The sequence below is a fragment of the Centroberyx affinis genome, unplaced genomic scaffold, assembly GCF_046629955.1.
Source record: "Centroberyx affinis isolate AG114_WGS23_722 - 3 ecotype Tasmania unplaced genomic scaffold, CSIRO-AGI_Caff_v1 ptg000699l_1, whole genome shotgun sequence".
NCBI classification, from domain to species: domain Eukaryota; kingdom Metazoa; phylum Chordata; class Actinopteri; order Beryciformes; family Berycidae; genus Centroberyx; species Centroberyx affinis.
The window spans coordinates 120,431-141,533 of record NW_027279318.1 but is presented as its reverse complement, the minus strand read 5'-3'; the positions used below and the strand labels follow the sequence as shown (position 1 = coordinate 141,533).

The 21,103-nt window shown below is 42.6% G+C and overlaps 1 protein-coding gene across 1 annotated transcript in view; it reads left to right on the top strand.

Annotated features, from left to right (window-relative positions):
- The window catches only part of plekhf2 (pleckstrin homology domain containing, family F (with FYVE domain) member 2), a 35,293-nt gene extending 14,497 nt beyond the window's left edge, over positions 1-20,796 (top strand). Inside the window, exon 2 of the mRNA XM_071519476.1 lies at positions 13,522-20,796. Within this exon, the coding sequence (XP_071375577.1) occupies positions 13,533-14,270 (738 nt within the window). The 5' untranslated portion in view covers positions 13,522-13,532 and the 3' untranslated portion in view covers positions 14,271-20,796. The remainder of the gene's footprint in view (positions 1-13,521) is intronic.
- Positions 20,797-21,103: the final 307 nt, after the last annotated feature.

The following is a 21,103-nucleotide window of genomic DNA, read 5'->3' as shown; positions in this document are numbered from 1 at the left end:
TTTCCATTGTGGTCCTTGTAGTTAGATGTCGTGGAGGTGTGTGTGTGTGTGGAGATAGTGGAGTATGGCATTAGCGGTATAAAAAGCACAAAAAACATCAATGTACAGAAAATAATCACATTGGGCATTAACAGGCATTGTTCAGACAACAGGCTAAAATACACACTTCCTATTATACTAAAACTGGTCCATTAAATGAGCTGCGTACAACCCTGCCTACACAACTGTCTTTACAGGGGTACGTTATCTAAAAGCCAGTGTTTCAGTTTTGCCTTAAACGTGACTGGGTTTGTAGTCTGTTTAATGCTGTTAGGAACCTTATTCCAATCCTGGGCACCCGAGTATCTGAAAGAACTTTTACCCATCTGGCTCCTGATCCTTACCGGTGTCAGATTTGCTTCAGCGTCAGATGATGCTCCTTGGTGTTTATTTGTAGCAACATTTCAGCCTCTGTTACACAGAACAGTGAGGAGAAACCGGGGTAAATACACAACTGTCAGGCCACAGGACACATTGTTCCACACTGTGCTGAAATGATTAGTCGATTAGTCGATTGACAGAAAACTAATCGACTATAATTTTGACAAAAGATGAATCATTTGTCATTTATCAGGTAAAAACACCAAACGTGCTGGTTACACGAATGCCAAGATTAGCTGCTTTTCTGTGTTTCATGTCATTATAAAATTAATACTTTGGTGTTTTTTGGACTAAGTAAACAATTTTAAGAATCACTGTGGTCTCTGGTAAATTGTGAGGGCATTCGTCATTATTTCTGACATTTTATAGACTAAATAATTATGGATTGAAAAGATCAAATTCAGATTCATTCTTTATCGTCCTCTATAGAGGAAATTTGCTTTCACAGTCTGTACACAATCAAACACTCAAAACAAGTAAAGCTCAAAACAGGATATAAACAAACAAGAACATCACAACAACACAAGTCTGTTACAGTGTGCCCAGGCTATTTAAGGCACTGATTGCTGAGGGCACAAAACTCCTCCCAAAGCCTGTTTTTTTTTTTTGCAGAGTGGTTGTCTGTATCTGCGGCCAGAGGGGAGGAGGGTGAAGCATGGGTTGCGGGGGGGGGGGGGCGCAGGGGTCGTGTTGGGAGTGGGGAGGCCAATTATTTTAGAAGATATGTTAGTGATTTTCATTTTTTTAATTTTGTGATGGGGGAGGGGCTAAGACAGTCATTGGTGTAGCGTGTGTATAGAAAGGGACTCAGGACACAGCCTCGGGGGGGTTAGCTCCAGTGTTGACGGTGATGATGGGGGATGTAGTGGTACCCACCCTGACTGCCTGGGGTCTGTCACTGAGGAAACTGTGAACCCAACGGATGAGCAGAGGTGGAACGTGGAGATGATAGAGTTTGCTGATCATCAGATGCCGTCGAATGGTATTAAAGGCGGAGCTAAAAAATGTTGAAAAAAAAAAAGATAATCGATAATTAAAATAGTCATTAGTTGCAGCTCTATTCCACACAAAGTAGATCCTAAGGTTGACAGTGGAAATAGAAATAGCAATATGATACAGAGAATGAGACAGTGAGACTGTAATGTATAAAAACAAAACACAATCGGTGAAGATAACACAAATAAACAATAGACTGATATTTCATCCTGGGATATGGACTGCAGCCACATACACACTGTCAGTTTTTTGGAGAGACTACAGTATTCATGAATGAGTGTTAAAGTCATAATGTATGGTTAGGGAGTCACTCCACTCCCCTGATCTCACAGTGGCTTTAAATAACATCTGTAACCATCGTAACGTTTATGCCTCAAACCAATATGGCTGCTACTATTGCCGGTTTACACGGTATTTTCAATTCATGGGACAACACCGGAAGCGTCAAAAGCTGGCGGACTCAAAACATGAATTTTGAGTCCTTGAGCTTTACCAAACAAGTCATTGAAACGACAACATTTCTCTCATCACCTCTTCTATGCTACTCCTGTGTTCACTTTATATATGTGTGTGTGTGTGTGTGTGTGTGTGTGTGTGTGTATGTAAAGCGCAGGATGTTTTGGTCGCATACACCAAGCCACACGTATATCTGATGAGGTAAACCACATGTCTGGTGCTGCAAGTAATCACAGCATAGGGTTTTGATGTCACGACCGGTGTCTGTGTGTGTGGACGGGGAAATTACCCCAATCTGTGGCTGTAGATACTAGAACTGAGAGCACTTACAACATCTGTGATTGCCAGTAGTGGGGCCAAAAGATACCGATAAAAAAATCTAGTTATTTGACAGAATACTGCAATTGCGATTTAAACTGCGATTCGTACCATCTCAAGTTTTTCTCGTCCTAATTTTTGTAGAACTTTAAAATTGTTTAAAGTGAAGTTAAGAAAAAAAGATTACCTGCAGCTCTAAAACACCTTTATCATCCAAACATCCAGTTTGGACGCCTCTCTTTTTTTTTAAGCAATTTCCTCTGCGATTTGGAAAGTGCAGAGGTTCATACTGCAATTTAATTTTTTTATTTTTTTTGTGACCAACTTTTTATTAGTTTTTCCACGCCGTCCTCACAAGGTGGCATAAACATACAAATATACAAATTATACACACAGATACATACATTGTTCAGCTCTGGCCAGTAGGGAGAACAGGCTGAAGAATAATAATAATAACTTTATTTATATAGCACTTTTCTAAAAGCAAAGTTTACAAAGTGCTTTACATACAATAAAAAGCCCAAAAAAATGATGCAGAATTTACCACAATCAAATAAATAAAACATATACAAAATAGTTGAATAATAAACATAAATAAATAAATAAAAAATAACAAAAAGGAATAAAAGGTAATACAGGGGATAAATGGATACGACTAGAAAACGAACAGACATGCAACTAAACACAGATGTAAACAGATAAAAGTGAACATGAAGAAGAAACACAATTACAAAATAAACGATAAAAAGGAGATACACTGCCATTCAAAAGCTTAAAAATGTAAAAGTTTGGAGCCCCAAGCCCCCGAGGCATCCAGGGGAAGCCCCACCCCACGTCCCCTGCAGCACCCGACACAGGCACAATATATATAGATAGAGTATATAGATAGAAGTGACTGATACATCACGCAGGTCAGGGGGACGGTTGAAGACAAGTTTAGGAAGTGCTTTAAAGATGTGGTTGAGTTTAGAATCAGATTCTCCAATATACCAGTGCTTGTTAATGATCTTTCTGAATTGTGAACCTAAAGGGGGGGATAGTAGGTAAATACCAGGCAACACAAAGGACTTTCTGATGGGCTTTTCCACAGTTTAAACACACTGTAAAACCCTGTCTTTGCGAGACAGTCTGCACTTAAGGCAGAAAAACTAACTTGTATTTCAACATTCACCTGCCACTTCCACTTTTTTACCAGCTGCAGAGAAACTCCAACTGACACTTTGGCTGCGTTCAACTGCAGCTGAAAGCATGACTGTTCATCCTAGAATAACTATAACTGTTCATACCAATATGAACTGATGGACAAAAAAATACCAAAAGATCGTTCATCTGTTTTTGTGTCTACGCTTCTGCTTGTTTTGAACACGTTTCAGTTGTGGTACGTGCCTTCGAGTTTTGACTGCTCAGCCAAGCTGCCATGGCAACAAAATGATGACAACTATCATCAGAAAAAGTGCGTTGCTGCATAGAAAATATTCTTTATTTGAAGATGTTTCGGACCTACTGCCTTCTTCAAGAGTGACACCGACATATTCCGATTTGAGCGTTAAAATACAAAGTCGCATGTAAGTCATTTCTAGCAAATACCCATGAGAAAATACGACTTTTTGCCATTCACACTGATTAGAAAACATCATAATCTGTGTCACATGTGAAGGGAACAAAACATCATAACGCTCTTCACTGCACAACACAGAAACTGTCGCCTAACGCGGAAAACACACAGCGGCAGACTCGTCCGGGACAATGACACAGCCTCATCCCCCAGCATCTGCCCTCACATTCCCCCCTCGGGCTAAATGGGTGTCCTTGTTTTTTTGCGGCTGCTGTTTACAGCCACAGAAACCCTCTTTCTCTCCCCTCCCTGTCTTTGTCATCGCCACACTCTCTCTCTGCCTTCAGCGTCTGACTCACTGCCTCCCCGCCTTCCCAGGGTTCCCAGTGTGCTGCTGCTGCTGCTGGAAGCGTAGCCACAGTGCGTGTTGCAGGCTAAAAAAAAAACACATCGTCCTGTCATTACAGTCGGGCACGGAAACTTTTTTTTTTTGAGGCTCAAAAGTCACCCGCCACTCTCACTCTGTTTTATCAGACAATTTAGAACCAGATAGAACCGCACAGGCTTGTCTGATTGGCCGGCAGATTGGACTGTGCTCGTTAGTGGTTATCTCACCGGGGGTTTTCCTGGTTTAAATTGGGTCTTTGGCGGTGCCGCTGCCGTGAGGCCACGATGACATCATGCACGATCATATAGTTAGTTAGTTAAGTTTATTTTTATTTCTGTGTCATGCCAAACATCTGGCCCATCCCACATGGGATTACAGGACACCACCATTTTACAAAACATACATCTTCCGGTGATACATGTAAGAACAAAAAAATAAATAAATAAATAAATTACCACATTATGAAGTACTACTATATTCTTTCAAATAACATATTTGAAACTAGAAGGACACTCGGAGAGCGCAGACCTCCCCCAACGTTCGTGCTATTATTGCTTGTTCGTGAGTTGGATCTGGATCCGCTCTAAAATTTAATGGGTTCCTCCTTGGCCCATGCTACACCCTTCCACCAAGTTTCATGAAAATGGGGCCAGTAGTTTTTCCGTAATCCTGCTAACAAACAAACAAACAAACAGACAAACAAACGGCACCGAAAGCATAACCTCCTTGGCGGAGGTAATGATAGGTTTCAAATGAACAATACACTGAAAAGAACTGCTACAAACTTTTTTTCTCATCTCCCAGGCTTTCTCCAGGTAACTAGCTAATCTAAATGTTTCATAAGCGAACAGCCAACTCAATCTTTGTGCATCATCCGTATTTACAAAATTAATATCTGTTTTTATCTTACTAAACAAAGTATTGCGCAGTTCCCAGTAAAAAGGGCAATGGAAAACAAAGTGAAACTCATTTTCTGTATCAGTCAAACAGCACATTGAACCAATCCGCTTTTCTTCTTCCAGACTGACATACCGTCCAGTTTCAACCGTAAGTGGTAAAATACCAGACCATATAAGTGACATCAGCTGTGCAGTTTCAGGGTGTCTGCAAGTTTAACCATGGCAAAACCTAAGAATTGTCAAGACCTTTTTGGCCCAATTCAAAACTGAAAAAAAAAAATCTTGCAAGAAAACTTCAGTCCTATCACAGCACAGCTCTGCATGACTGGGCTGGTTTTTCATTAGAAGAAGCACGTAATTTGTGATAATCGGTGACCAGTTTGGCTCTGTGAAACCAAATACAAAAGCCTGATCTGCACATGGAAGTGCGCTGAACTGCCAAATGAACTAAAACACCATTATGACTGCCTGAGAAACTTTGGTAATGTATCTCTGTGTCTGTAGCTGTATAAGTGCAGTGGGTTTAAAAACAAATTGAGACCAACAGACTTGTACTAGCTGCTGGTCACAGCTAAAAAAAACGGCACACCAAGAACCTTTTTTAAGACTTCTAAAACAAAATTGAGACCTAAAGTTTGTACTTAAGGTAGGACTTTTCAGAAGATGAACATGGGTAATCAAATTCAAGACATTTTAAGAGTTTTTCAGGACCTGCAGGCACCTTGGATTTGTTGCCGCATGCTATGGGAGTCAACAGATTAACATTTTTCCCATGACCTGAAGAACTGGCTAGATTTGTCGCTAGTTGCTCTTGAGAAAGAAAGTTGCGATCATAAAAGTTGCTACATCCAGAGACTAAGTTGCAACTACAGTTTTAAGTCCCACCTACACAACCAGTTAGGAGAGATGTGCTGCAGTTTCTCCTGCTTAGCGAATTACAGAATTACAGAATACACAATTGCATCCGCTCTCTGCTGGTTGGATGGTTTCATTGCCAAAAATGTCCTTATGCAAGAAACCCCCTTTTGTCAGTCGTGAAGTCTTTATGTCCCATCTGCTGTGAAGAGCTAATTTTCTTAATTCCAGTTAAATAGTACATGGGCGTTCTTGGTTTTGGGACGGTTTAATCTGCTTCTGTCTTGGTAATAAATGACCAGACTTGGAAAGCTGAGATAGAGGCCAGCGCTCCTAATGAATTAATCATGGGTTTATCTAAAGCCGCTGCTGTTCCTGTAACCCAAGGTAGCCCAGCCGGCCGCCCGGGCCGCATTGACATTCAAAACAACATAGCCTTCTCTGCCTTAGCATTACCAAACCCACTCAGGCAAAAAAATATCCTGTCAACCTTTCTCCCCCTCTATCCTTTCTCTCTCTCATCTGGCACTTCCCTATCAAACATGATGGGGTCAGAAGAATGTCTTGTTACACTCGCTGTAAATCACTTTGGATTAAAGCATCAGCTAAATGCCAAGATTGTAAAAAATGCAAATTGCTGAGTGTAGTTTATGTTCCAGCTGTCAAATCAGTGCACACTTTGAGAGCAGTTCCCAGAGAGAAATCCAAGCTTCATAACATTACATATAAAATCTGAAGGACACTTATCCACTTAATCCAAGACTTTACAGTACAATGAGTGCTTGTGTTTTTTAGCCTGGGTGGCCTTAGTGGGAATCAAACCCCCAACCCTCCCAGTGTCAGTGCCTTGCTCTGCCTGTTCAGCTGCACAAGAGATGTTCAGTGTGCAGATGAGTGAGGAGTGAAGTGTTTGTCCCTGTCCTGGCTCTGCTCAGGCTAAACCTGCCTGTCCTTGAAGCCACAGGTGGATGGTTGGTGTGTGTTTGTTTTTTAAGATGCTATACCAGCTGGTGAATGGTAGAGTGATCCTGGCACAGAGACTGGTCCTGGTCCTGTACTCACCAGCTGGCGGGCAAACCCGACTTGTCTCCTGGGCCAACCAAATACTGGTAAACTCTACTACTAGTAATTTTTTACTAGTAGAGTTTTTACTTTTTTACTAGTAGTTTTTTCTAATTCTTTTATTTACAATTTTGATAATGAAAAACAAAATTATAATGGAAACAAAACAATTTGCATTAACATAAAAATAAAAAACAAAATTATATATACATCAAATAGATATATGTATATAAATATAAATCGGCCAGATGGGCAATCCACTGAAATCAAAAGAGAAAACTTAGAAATCAAAACAGAAAAGTTAGTTTCCTGTCCTTTTGTTGTGAAAATGGAAATTTCTAGTTTTTTTTTATTTTTTTATTATTATTTGGAATAGGGGTGAGTGGGGAAAGATGGGGAATGTGGGTGACAAGAGTTATTTTCTTTTTTTTTAACTACTCTGTCCGCAACAATGCGTTATGGATATGTAATCTATGGGTATATACATATATATGTGATAGATAGATGGATAGATAGATACTTTATTGTCCTAAAGAGGAGATTTGGTTCCACCCTTTACACACAGCCTCACATACATGTACCCACATACCCACCACACAGTATTCATACAAAACAGGAAGACCACAGTACATTAACAATACATTGGCACAAGACATTCATGTGGGTATGTGTATGTGAAGACTTATTACCGCTACACCCAGTAAACAAATTAAATAACAATTTGATCACCAAATTGATGCCACAGGTGGATGCCTAGTGTTTCTAAGCTGTCACACCTGCTGCTGAAGGACCGGTCCTCCGCCCACCGGCTGGCTGGCAGAGCCAACCTGTCTCCAACATCTCTGTTCTGCCTGCCAGCAGTCTGGATTTCACCTCAGCAGATGGTGTGAATCCAGCCCCCTCCGTCATTATGGTCAAATGGGGAAATTGCCTCCAATTAACAGCCAAATGCTGGTAAATGTTTGCTTTGGCTGGTAGATTTGTCTGCTCTAACAGCCTCAATCCCAATAGACTCTCGCAGTACGTTCCCCTTGAATGAATCCTTTATCTGAGGAAGTCTTTTTCGAGACCTGACCAGGAAAGCATCATAGCACACAGACGAATGTAAAGCATGCAGGTATGGAGAGAACAAAAATTATGCTGCTGTGTAACTTCTAACTCACACAAAGTCCAGATTCACTACGAGCTCTCAGAGATTAGACCAGTATAATCTATCATATCCACATCTGTGCCATTTTTTTCCAAGTTTCAAGATGATTTAGGCTTGCGGCATTGCATTGCAGAACACTTAATCCAGGTCTGAATGTATGGAACTATATGAATGTGAAGCAGAGTGGAGCTGAATATGCGTGCTTCGTTAACTTTCCCAGGACAAAAAAAGGTAGAAAAAGGAAAAAAAAGGAAATGACTGGTTGCTCTATATTATCAAACTAGGATCAAAAATGTGTCGGGTGCTCTTGAAAAACGGGGAAAAATGAATGCTACAAACAAAAGGACAATCCAGGCACTCCAAATATAAAAATATAACCACGAGGAAGGAAATATTTAAAAAGTCTTTATTGTAGTGGCTAAATCATTAAAAAAGAAATCATCTTTCGACCACTGTAGGTCTTCTAAGGGCTTTTATTGGGCTTTTATTTATTTATTTGGAGTGCCTGGATTGTCCTTTTGAAGGTATAAAAAGGGTTTTAAGTGTCTGAACTGGTATCCGTAAATAATAGTCGAATGCTACTCAGCTCCTTCAAAAGAAAGTTGTCCTGTATGAATCTGTATATTGGCTTGGGTGATGATAGATGTTGGCCTTCAGATTTCTCATTTTCCTCCCTGCCGTGTTTCCGTCTTTCCTGATGAAAGCTATATTGCTAAAACACGTTTGTCCTCACTGCCGAGTAGCTCATTCATTCTGCAGAGTGCCGTCTATTTTCCCGGTTTGTTTACAGTTTCCTCGGCTTGTTGCACCCCGCTCCGTCTCACGTTGATTACTGGGTTGGCTGCCTCCAGCCTGTATTTACCCAGCTCTCTCTCCCAGGCCTTTGCTCTACATCCCCCTCATCTGTCTGCTGATGGGAGCTAGTTGCCCGACCGTGGGCAATGAGCCCTCACTAATAGGACTGATATGTCAGCAACCCCTCTTTCTCCCAGCAGCCTCCTCTTCCTCTCCGGGGCTTTGCAGCACTAGCGAGCTCCCTGAGTTATTAGTGTCCAGATCACTGGGGAGCCCGGTCCGAGCAGCGCTGGCATCTGCTGGCTAATTAGCATCGTTTCTGGTGCTGTGGTTTTGGAGGAGGGCAGGAAACCGAGGGTGCGGAAACACCTACAGTTCATTGTCTTTGGTCCGAAGTTAACCATAGTTAAAAAGTTTGCTTTGTTACATTTGTATATACAGAACTGTGCAAAAGTCGTAGGCACATGTAAAAAGTCTGTAAAGCGAAGACACTTTCAAAAATAATGAAATGAAAAGTTTCTGAATATTTTAAAAAAAAGGGAATACTATAAAGAGCAGTCCCAGTACTGTATATATTCTTATATATTTGGTTAAAGGAATAGTTCACCCAAAAATGAAAATTGTGTCCTCATCTCCTCCCCCTCATGCCAGTTGAAACACAGGTGAAGTTTGTCCATATAACACACAGGGAGGCTGCAGCACAACTCCATAGCAGCCTTCTCCAAAACAACTGAAGTCAGTGGGGACCAGTTCTTCAGAGTTCCAAAAAGACCTACAGTATATTTACACCATCATTTAGTGCAAATCTTAACTACAGCTGATTGATTTGCAACAAATAATGGTGTATAGGTCTTTCTATTCACAGTGTGATTGTTTGGCTGTTTTTGTTTTGGAGCTCTAAAGAACAGGTCCCCATTGACTTCAGTTGTTTTGGAGAAGGCTGCTACCAAGTTGTGCTGCAGCCTCCCTGTGTGTTATATGGACTAACAAATTTCACCTGTGTTTCATTTGGCATGAGGGTGAGGAGATGATGACAGAATTTTCATTTTTGGGTGGACTATTCCTTTAAGTTAGGTACACGCTGCCCAATTACAGTCAAACCAGGGTTTGTAAACAAAAGTCACATGGACTCACAAGTAGCTCATTTACTGACAGAGTTTTGGCAGCCTGTCATCTTGCGAGATGGGAGTGTTTTGCAGCAGGGGGTGGGGGGGGGGGGTCGGGGTGGTCAAAACAGATCTGATTCCAGCCTCTGTAATTTACATTCTCCGTTCTTCACACCAGGTAAGAAACCATGAATAAATAAATAACTAAAGCATCAGTGCAGACTGCGGGTTGCCCTCGCTTCATTTAGAGGCTATTTGGTCCACAAATGCAGTTCAAATGGCATCGATCTCACCTCCCCTCTTAGACCAGGCATGTTCGGAGCGGTTTAATGGAACTCCGGAGCGTTTACCCCCAGTTGGTTTAGTTTGTCCAGGTGAGAGCGATGACCTTTGAACTCTGGTGGCACCAAATAACGGCAGCGAAGAGTCTCAGTCCTCTAACAAGAGAACTGCGCTGCGGTTCGTTAATCCGACCGACTACAGGAAACCACCCTGGAACACAAGGGATTATGGGTAGAAGGAGACAGATGCGGTGCCTCATGTGTGGAAAGCCCAGCAGAACAAAATGAAGTCTGGACTGATGCTCATATTCAGCTGTTTATTCATGTGTTCTGGACTGGTATGAACACCACAGAAGAAGAGACAGACAAGAACATCATGCTGAGATAAAGTGATAAAGTTACAGAGACTGGAATGAGATTTATTTTGACAGAAGACTGGTTTTACTGGGCAGCTCCCAGTGTGAATGTGTGGAACTGTATGAATGAAGCGGGATGGAGCTGGAAAAAAAACATGGAGTTTAGCTGACTTTCCCTTGAGAAATAATAATACAGGTAAGAATGAATAACTTCATCTCTAGAGATTGGGGTGTATCCTACCCTGTAATAGGCCTACATGTGTAGAATGTGTGTTTGCCCTTGTGTGTAGTATGTGTTTGTGTACATCATCATACATGTGAGCCTCTCTGTGCCGCCGGCAGCGCCCAAACCCTCCGGACTCGTCAGAGAGCGCCGGCGGCCCTTCCGTCTCTATCATCAGTGACCTTTGACCTCTCAGATAGTGCTGTGAGAAAAGCCTCGGGGTCGCTGCTCATGAGCCGCTCTCTGCTGCCGGTCGGGTCACAGCAGAGAAGCCTGCAGTTATTCGCTTTTTTTTTTTTTTAGTTTCAGATGTAACACAGTTCTCCCTGGTCTCTCTGGAAGGATTCAGAGGCAGAATCTGTGGATAAATGTACAGGAATTTGTCTTGGTGCAGAGACATATTCACAGTTAACATAACACAAGATATTCTGATGCACAGACACCAGGAGCTCACATACAATGCAAAGGGATAGTGCAAGAAGTACAGTCAACTCTCCATCTCGCCCTACATATCCCTCCCTGGTTTCATGCCAGCAGGAGGCTGTTTTGCGTTGCCTTTCATCTCCTGCAAGTAAAAACGACAACACAGTTATTTATCAGTGGATGGTAGTGCTGAATCGATAAGTCTATTAATCGATTAGTCGATCAACAGAAACGAATCGATTAATCGTTTGTCATTTGTCAAGTGAAAGTACCAAACATTTGGTGATTACAGCTTCACAAACACTAAGATTTGCTGCTTTTCTCTTTACAATACTTTGTGGTTTTTTGTCTGCTGGTCAGACAAGTAAGCAATTTTTAATAATCACTTTGGGCTCTGGTAGCTTGTGATGGGTATTAGTCATTATTTTTGACATTTTATACACTAAATGGTTAATCGATTAATGAAAAAAAAAAATTGATAGAGTAACTGATAATGGAAATCTTTCTGTTAAAACTAGAAGACATACTGTAGACGAAATGTATTGGAATCAAGCAGGAGAAGTGTAGGTACAAAAACTGATGTGACGTCTTTTGTTGTTACTCTTCACATCGCTGTCAGTTCATATTGATATCAGATATGGGTTACATCCTAAAAATGACATGAACAGCCATCCAAAAAAAAAATCAGATATGAGCAGCAATTTGGAATTGAACATGAAGGCCTGCAGGGTGAACAGAGCCTCTGTTACTGTGTATTGCATTTTATTCCATCCTCTACAAAGTAAAAGTTGTCATGCTTGGTGCTCTCCATCTGTCAGTGGGCAACCGTATCCTTTATTTACCTGCCAAACCTGTCAATTTATTTACTAATAAGAATACAAAACAATCATTGAGTCATTCTCTTGCCAGTTGTACATTGTAATTTAACCAGAAAATGATATTCCATCCATTCCATCCTCTTTAATGACGGCCTTAGGAGTGACTGGGGAACTGTAAGTACTGAGTGTGTTTAGTGGCTGTTGCCCTTGAACAGCCGAGCTTCCTCACAGGCTGATCGCACTGTGAACCCACACCCGGGGCGTTTTGCCCGGAACAGTGTTGGCAACTTCAAGGTAGAGGAAGCAAATTGAATTAGGCTTAGGCTAAATAGCTTGAAGGAAACACACTGATCAGAAATACTCATCATTAAACATGGAGTTACATCCGGTCTGACTGTGATTGGGGGTTTCTTTTTATATAGAAAAGATTCCAATAAATAACTTCTTTCTCTCCTTAGCTCTTGTTTTTCTTTTCCCAGCACTTGCTCTCTTAAACATCTTAGGGTCACAGGAATCCTGTCTAGGTGCTGTGACCTCTGACCCTTTACCTCCTTACTGTTTGATGCTTGTAGTGTTGGTGCTCTAGGAATTGAAGCTTAATTTACTTTTGGCCTCATTGGAGTCCAAATGCCTAAAGTATGAAATGCTGCTACCTGTTGAAGACGAACACTGAAGACGAACTTGGGGCTGCACTGTTATGGCGAAAATGATATTCCCAACCATTTTGCCAGAGATCCTGGTTGTAATAATTATTCTTGACTTGATTGATGATTTGAGGGAAACTGGAGCCATTGCAAAGGATATAAAAGTTGCAAAAATATTCCCCAGTTTAAAACCAGGGACCCAAGATGCTTTTACAACTATCGCCTAATCGTCCTCTTTATGTTTCTGAAACATTCCTGAAATGCTGGTACACAACAGAATCCTGAATCATCTATGTGCTTTATTATGTTTTATTATGTTTTATAGTGTATATCAGTGATTCTCAACCTTATTCATATCAAGGACCCCTAATTTAATCCACATTAGGGCCACGGACCCCCATTTGATGAGATTTTGTCTCTCTGCCCCAAATCTGAGAAAGTTTTTACTGTTAGATATGATTTTGTCCAGAATTCCATGACTGTCTGTATTGTAGGTAGAGAGATAACAGAGAAACTATGATCAAAACAGTCATTCTTCTACATTCTCTAATTGTGTTCACTAATTGTAAATGAAATAATGGTGAAGTTTAATAATTCATCGATTTGCTGGGGGACCCCCTGGAACTCCCTCAAGGACCCCTGGTGGTCCCCAGACCCCACGTTGAGAACCACTGGTGTATATCACCAGTACAGATTTAGAAATAACTATTCCACAGAGACGGCTTTCCTTCGACCTAAACCCAATCTTTCTCTCTCTCTCTCTCTCTCTCCTCCAGGTGAGGTTAAGATGGTGGACCGGCTTGCGAACAGCGAGGCCAACTCCAAGCGCATCGGGGTGGTGGAGGGCTGCTTCGGCGCGGCGGGCCAGCCGCTGGCCATCCCGGGCCGCGTGCTGATCGGCGAGGGCGTCCTCACCAAACTCTGCCGCAAGAAGCCCAAGGCGCGCCAGTTCTTCCTCTTCAACGACATCCTGGTCTACGGCAACATCGTCATCCAGAAGAAGAAATACAACAAGCAGCACATCATCCCCCTGGAGAGCGTCACCATCGACACCGTGCCGGACGAGGGCGACCTGCGCAACGGCTGGCTCATCAAGACGCCCACCAAGTCCTTCGCCGTCTACGCCGCCACCGCCACCGAGAAGTCCGAGTGGATGAACCACATCGGGAAGTGCGTGGGGGACCTGCTGGAGAAGAGCGGCAAGGCCCCGACCGGCGAGCACGCCGCCGTCTGGGTGCCCGACTCCGAGGCCACCGTGTGCATGCGCTGCCAGAAGGTCAAGTTCACGCCGGTCAGCCGCCGCCACCACTGCAGGAAGTGCGGCTTCGTGGTGTGCGGGCCCTGCTCCGAGAAGAAGTACCTGCTGCCCAGCCAGTCGTCCAAGCCCGTCCGCGTCTGCGAGTACTGCTTCGTCCAGCTGACGTCCGGCGGGGGCTTCGGGCCGCGCTCGGACTCCATCGGCCGGTCGGGGTCGAAGTTCAACAACCTATCGGACGATGACGACGAGGACGACAGCAGCGACTGAGGGGTGCCCCGCCCTCCTGACGCCCCCCCCCCCCCACCCCCACTCTTCGTTTTGTTTCTTTTTACTCCCCCTAGCTACAGATTTCACGCTCGACTTCCACCACGGCTTGAAGTTAACCCGAGGATTAATTCATAGCGCTGCAGTGCTTTGGAATGGCATTCTCATTTACCGGTATATATATATATATATATTTTTGTAAATTCCTCTTAATTCAAGCGAAGGGTAACAGTTCTCCTGAACCGTGGTGACGCAGCGGTGGAACGGGGCGTCGTGGTCGGTCGGTCGGGTGACCAGCAGAGCTCGACCAGAAGTCTTGACTGTCGGACGTTTCCGCTCCGCTCAGTCCGCCTTCTTCCTCGACTCCTAATTGGGCTGCAGACTTCACTACAGAAGACAATGGTGCTAATAAGAAATATTCCTCTCCTTTTCCTCTTCAAATTTGATTCCTATCAGGCTTGCTGGAGTCTTATTTTTTTTCTGGATTTTTCTGCCCATGAACTATACGAGGTGACTGCTTGTGATTTCTGCAGGGATTAGCAAATGTTTGGTCATGCTTTGACGCTCTAACCTTGGTCTACTCTGTCTTTCAGGTATTATACCAAACAGTGCTTTTTTTTAACAGATGTTTGGTATTTTTCTGCCCTATTTTGTAGATTTGTTTTCCAACAAAATGTTGACTTTAACAAAGATCCCTTCACAAAAAAAAAAAAAAGGAAACGTGTAGGTAATAGCACGCTAGACGCTTATGAATTTAACCCGGAGCTTTCGTAGTTGCTTCTGACAAATCAGCTGAAGCTTTGGCGTTAGGCTCCTCACGCTGAGTGTGTCTGTCTCTGGACGCTGCTCACACACACACTTGTGAGGAGTCTCAGCACGGCTCGGCGCATCTGTCGCTCCCAAAAATTAACTTGACCCTTTTGCCTATGCTGTCACGCAGTGCCTTCTCCTAGAAAATGAGTTTAGCCTTTAATAAGGAAAGGTTATTCGTTATTGAACCCAGTCTGCAAAAAAAAAAAACAGTAGGCATGATAGGTTGTCGCTGAAACACATTGGACAGCCGGGAGCCATGTTGGAGGCTTGTTTGGTCGCCCTTGTGTGCTGCATAGAGAGAGAGAGAGAGAGGAGTGGGGAGATTGCCACCAGCCACCAGTCAAATACTGTTAAATTTGAGTTTGCCTGGGAAGTTTGTCTTCTGTGCCAGACACTTTGGCAGGTGACCAACCATCACTCAAAAAGTTATGTTTGGCTTGTTTAACAGCCAGGCGGTGGTGAGTTTTCAGATTTCGCTGCTAATGTGTAAGGTGGACAACAAGGTTAGTTTCCCTCCCCTGGATGTAAGCTCATACAGAAGCTGTTAGCTTATCCACATAGCTGTAGGCTTTATGTAGAGGCTGCTGGGGATCAGCTGCGCGACCGGAACGATGCATGTAGGGAAACGTGGAGCTGGAGGAGTTTCTGGATCAGCCGGGGTTTTGTTTTCTTGCCCGATTTTGTTTTAGAGACACAAAGCTGTGTCCTGGGATGCAGTTTACACCAGTGTGATGCTTCATAGAGAGAACAGCTCAGTAATGAAGATGGTTAATGTTTGTGTAGAGATTGCATTGATGCCTCCATGGAATGGGATGCAATAATCAGGAAATCTTACTGGACCTGCTTTGTATTTTACACATGATTTCTTTTGAAATCCCAAGTAGGGCTGGGCGATACAGGCTGAGATTCACATCACTATACTGTCACATTTACCCCGGTAACGATAAATGAAACGATAATAGTTCTATTTTTCTAATCCCAGTGCAGAAATACTACATTTGACATCAGAAATATAAAAAGTAAGGCTTTTATTTTGAAGGTAAACCCACTTTACTTCTAGTCTTATTCTGTCTCTCTCTGTCTGGCTTGACACAGCTGATTATACGCTGTGCTTTTATTTTGAAGGTAAACCCACTTTACTTCTAGTCTTATTCTTTCTCTCTCTAGCTGGCTTGACACAGCTGATTCTACACTGTTTATGCAAAGTTGTCTATGTGACAAATGTGTGTACCGAGCAGACAGGTAGAAGATTTGGTCGGTGAGAGAGCGCCAGTGTCAGTTTTGGTAAATTTCCGGTGTTATCGCCCAGCCTGAATCCAAAGGTTACGTGTTGCATCAAAGTCTGTGTGATCCTGTGAGAGTCCAGCAGTGAAGACGGTCAGGACCGACTGGAATGCAATAATCAGGAAATCGGTGCATTGTCTCGCTGTCACCGCCGCTTCCCCACGCTGCTCTGAGGTCAGAGGGCTTCGCTGTGTCGGAAAACAAACGCACCTCCTCTGAACTGCACTAACCCCGGCTGATTAAAAGAGTTGCGTAACCTCACAGGAAGCCTCTCTCTCTCTCTCTCTCTAGAGTTTCCCCTCTGCTGTCTCAGGCTAACGTGACCGTCCTTCCTTCCCTCCTTCCTTCCTTCCTTCCTTCCTATCCTCTCCATCTCCCAAGTTCATTCTCAGCACCAGCGCACAGCTTGCCGGTCATGTGACATGGATGGTGACCCCCAATCATGTGATCTGACTCTGAACCAGGAACTGAAAGGCTGTGTGGGGAACTTAAGCTGCACAGCCAGCAGGGCGTTCAGGTTCAGCTGCTGTCACAGATGTTCATGTCGTTATTTTTCAGCCCAGCCTGAAGTTTCTTCTCCCAACTTTCTGCAGTGAATCCTATGAAGGGTTTCGTTCCAACATTCTGAAGCCATTTTAAAGTTTTGCAAGCAATTTTTTTAAAATTACCGGAGCAAAGATGAACTCTCAATTTGTTTTGGAAAAACACCTGCTGAATAGTTTCCTCAGTTTCATTCACAAAGGTGATTACATTCGTAGATGTTTGTAGGTATAATTTTGCAGCCAAAAACTTTTTTCTCTTAGAATAGCTAATAATTTGAGTTTTAGTTTCATGCCAGACACACGGCTGTTTCTCCCATTGATGCTCATATATATTTGTCATTTTACGATGTATTCTCGGAGCGTTTGCTTGGTCTCAAGGCTGTGAAACATTTTTCCCACACGGGAAGACAATGTGGCCCGGTGGTTAGACTGTCCCGTTACCAGAGGGCCACAGGTTTAATCCTTTAAAACTGCTCATCATTAGTTGCTCCGGAAAAGACGGCAGCTAAATGCTAAACGATTAAATTAAAACTGTAGTACAGATGGAGGATTTTGGGAATGAAACTCTTCAGAGGTTCAGAGGTTTTCCTGTTCCTGTGTGCATTGTAATGTAAAACAATAAGCAACAAAATCTCTTTTAACACATTTTGGAGACTCAAACTATCGCTGGAAACCTCAAAATCTCTTGTTCACTTCTTTTACTTGTGTTTGTTGTAGAGAGCGAACAGGGAAAACTTTTTTTTCTTTTGTAGTTGGATCCAAAGGCAAACTAGTTTTCTACAGGTGACGGTTATAAAATTACTACCAGGATGTTCCAGCTGTTTTTGAGCAGAAACTTTCACAGCATTATCTTTTCACACGGTCAAGTTTTCTGACAAGGTCTCTCTGAGCAACAGAACAGGGAAAAAAAAGGGATTACTGTCTTTTTTTTAATTTTTTTTTTATGTCTTTTGATTTTACAGAGCAAGTTGCTGTAAATGTTTATCTAGCTGCGATGCAACAAAATCAACCTGTTTAATGATCACTAACCCGCTGTCCTTTATACGGGCCGAGGCCGCGGTCTGGATCCAGAAGCACCGGTCTGGCCTCTGGATTTGCTGTGGATTGCACTTACACATTTATATTTGGCACATGGATTTTTTTTTTTTTTTGATCCGGGATAAAATTCTTAGCTGTCAGACCTGCAGTGACTGTGTCCGTTCCATCTGTGTTGGATATTTTAAAATGATTCTTCCTTTTTTTGTTTGTTTTAATCCTGTTGATTTTTGTACATTTGTACAGATTTGTTTTGGGTTGTTTTTTGTTTTTTTTTGTACAGTATGATTAGTTGTGAAATGACGCTGTTTCAGGTCTCCCTGTGCTCCACCCCCCCCCTCCACTGTCAGTCACATCCCAGCAGCCTTTAGCATGTTTAGCATGTTAAACCAGAGCAGAATATTATCTTCTTCATCCACCGGTCACAGGTGGATTCCTGAATTCACCGGACACTTTGACGCCGTTACCAGCCAGCTTGGATCTGTATTTGTTGTGATACTGTATTGATCCCTGCAGGAACACCGTCCACAGGGTCGGGGTTCGAAATCGCATTTTATCAAATCTGAATCCAGCATCGAATCTGCTTATCGAATCCAAATCTTTTCGAATCCCTTATCGAATCATTTTAGGTAAAGATAATTTCTTAGTTAAAAAAATAGGTATTTATTGTTTTTATTGCACTCAGATTCTATTTTATCAACATGGAACCGGTTCCATTTAAGCTCAGATTCGTGAACGGGACCCAAACCCTAGTCCACAGGGAGGCCAGAGGTCAAAGGTCAGCCTCAGCTACAGAACAACACAGAACACGCTAGTAGGGATTCAGTGTCTTGCTCAGAGACTCTTCAGCAGGGCGGGGGGGGTTTGAACCCGGGTCGGGCTGCACTCTGAAACTCGGAAAAAACCCTCCAGATGTTGGCTGGTGGTCAAAGTGTCCGGCAGAAGACTCAGAAATAAAATGTGTTGCTGTGATTTCCCGGCCTGGTCAGATCCAGATCCAGATCCAGATCCTGCTTCAGCTTCCATGAACACACTGTGAGCAGCCGGGTCCATGTGTCGCTCCGCTCTGACTGACAGGCCGTCTGACTGCGTCTATGTAGATGTATGCAGCTACAAAATTGTTTTTAAGCTTTTTTTGGGGCATTTTTTGCCTTTGTTACATAGTTGAAAGTAGAGAGAGACAGAAAAGACAGAGACAAACAGGGTTCCTACGCAGGTCTGGAAAAATATTAAACATGAATTTGATCATTTCCAGGCCTTGAATAGTTTGGGAATTTGAAAAAAATGTCTGTAAAAGTATGGAAAATGTTGCGGTTCAGGTCCGATACACACATAATTCTAGCTTTTATGTTGTTGTAGAGCCACTTTGAGTCCATAGTTTTTGTTGATGTGAAGAATAATGTTCAGATAGAGGGACGCTCTTATTACCCAGCCGCTGTCAGCATGCATTATATCAAATACCCACCAAAATCAAATCCGGTCAAGAACATAGGGTCTGGGAAAAATATGGAATTTTAAAATGGAAACCGTGTAGGAACCCTGCCAATCATCTCACATATTCTGATATTTGTGGCTGTGAAGAACAATCTTCATCTATACAGTGATATGAGCTAGTGAGCAGGGGCAAGATGTCTATCTGTGTAAATCATATTGAACACCAGACAAAATCTTCAAAACAAATCAAGGGCTGGGAAAAAGTATGGAATTTTTTAATTGAAAATGTGTAGGAACCCTGGACAAAGGTCCTGGATCAGATTCAAACCAGTCTGCTCCTCAGACCTCTGAGCCACCCGGACACTCTGCAGCTACAGTTTTCTAAAGATTTTTTTTTTTTTTTTTTGGCATTTCTGCTTTATTAGACAGTCACAGTGAGTGGAGAGAGACAGGAAAGACGGGGCAGAGAGAGGGGATGACATGCAGTAAACTGTACGACCGGACTGAAATACAATCTGTACACAAATCATGTAGTTTTTGCTGCTTTGGTTTTGCTTTTCATAATGTTTCATAACATCGTAGTTTTGATGGTCTTGAAGTAGCCTAGCTAGCAAGCACTGATTAGGTTTCATTAATTGACAATAAAATGGAAAAAAAAACGTGATAAAATGACTTTCAGGCTTCCCATCGACTCCCAACGATGGATCCAAGCTTCGTTTGCGAGGCGTTCATTCCTGTAGTCTCTTTAATAAAAGTTGTAGAGAACTGGGAAGTTTGACTATTGCTCATGAAACTAAATCACATTGGTAGGAAAATAAGGAAATGTGGGAATCTGATTGGCTGTTGACGGCCGATGACAGTGAGAAGTTTGAGCGTCCACACGTCAACCGAGGAGCGGACTGATGTGGACTGACGCTGACTTGTCGATCCTGTTTGCTCACAGTGTGAACTCGCAGTGAAACTTCATGGAGACTGACGGGACTTGGCCCCGCCTCCGGGTGTGACATCACTCTTTCCCCCCAAAGGTGAATTCAGGGAGGCTGCAGATCCTGAGCTTTAGATCCCACACCTGATTAGCAAAATAAACTAAATCCTGTTCCAGCACAGAGAGACGAGACGACCCGGACGGACAGATCCATGTCCTCCATGTCTTCTGTCTGTCAGTTTGGTTTGATGAACTCACTCCTGTCTCATGGATTTTTACAGGTTCTCTCATTTGCTATTTGTTGGTGTAATTTTTGGTGTTTTATTTTATTTTTATGTTCTGTTTTTTGTTTTTTTGGTCATTTTAATTCTCGTTTAAAACTTCTCAAAAGGGCTTCAGTCTGAATGTAACCCAGCATATCATTGTTTGATACTAATTTCCCCAGAAATCTAAGTATATATATATATATATATATATAAATAATGTATTGCCTACAGCCTGCCTGTTGTCTTGTGTTGCTTTATATTCTCACCAAAGAACAGGAGCGATGGGTCTTCCTAAAAACAGCTGGAGAAAATGGGAATAACTGAATCATTTAGACAAAATTCCCTTTTAAAACACACAGAAGCAGAGGTGGAAAGTAACTAAGTACATTTACTCGAATACTGTACTTCAGTACAATTTTGAGGTACTTGTACTTTACTTGAGCATTACCATTTTATGCTACTTTATACTTCTACTCCACTACATTTCAGAGGGAAATATTGTACTTTTTACTCCACTACCTTTATTTGATAACTTAA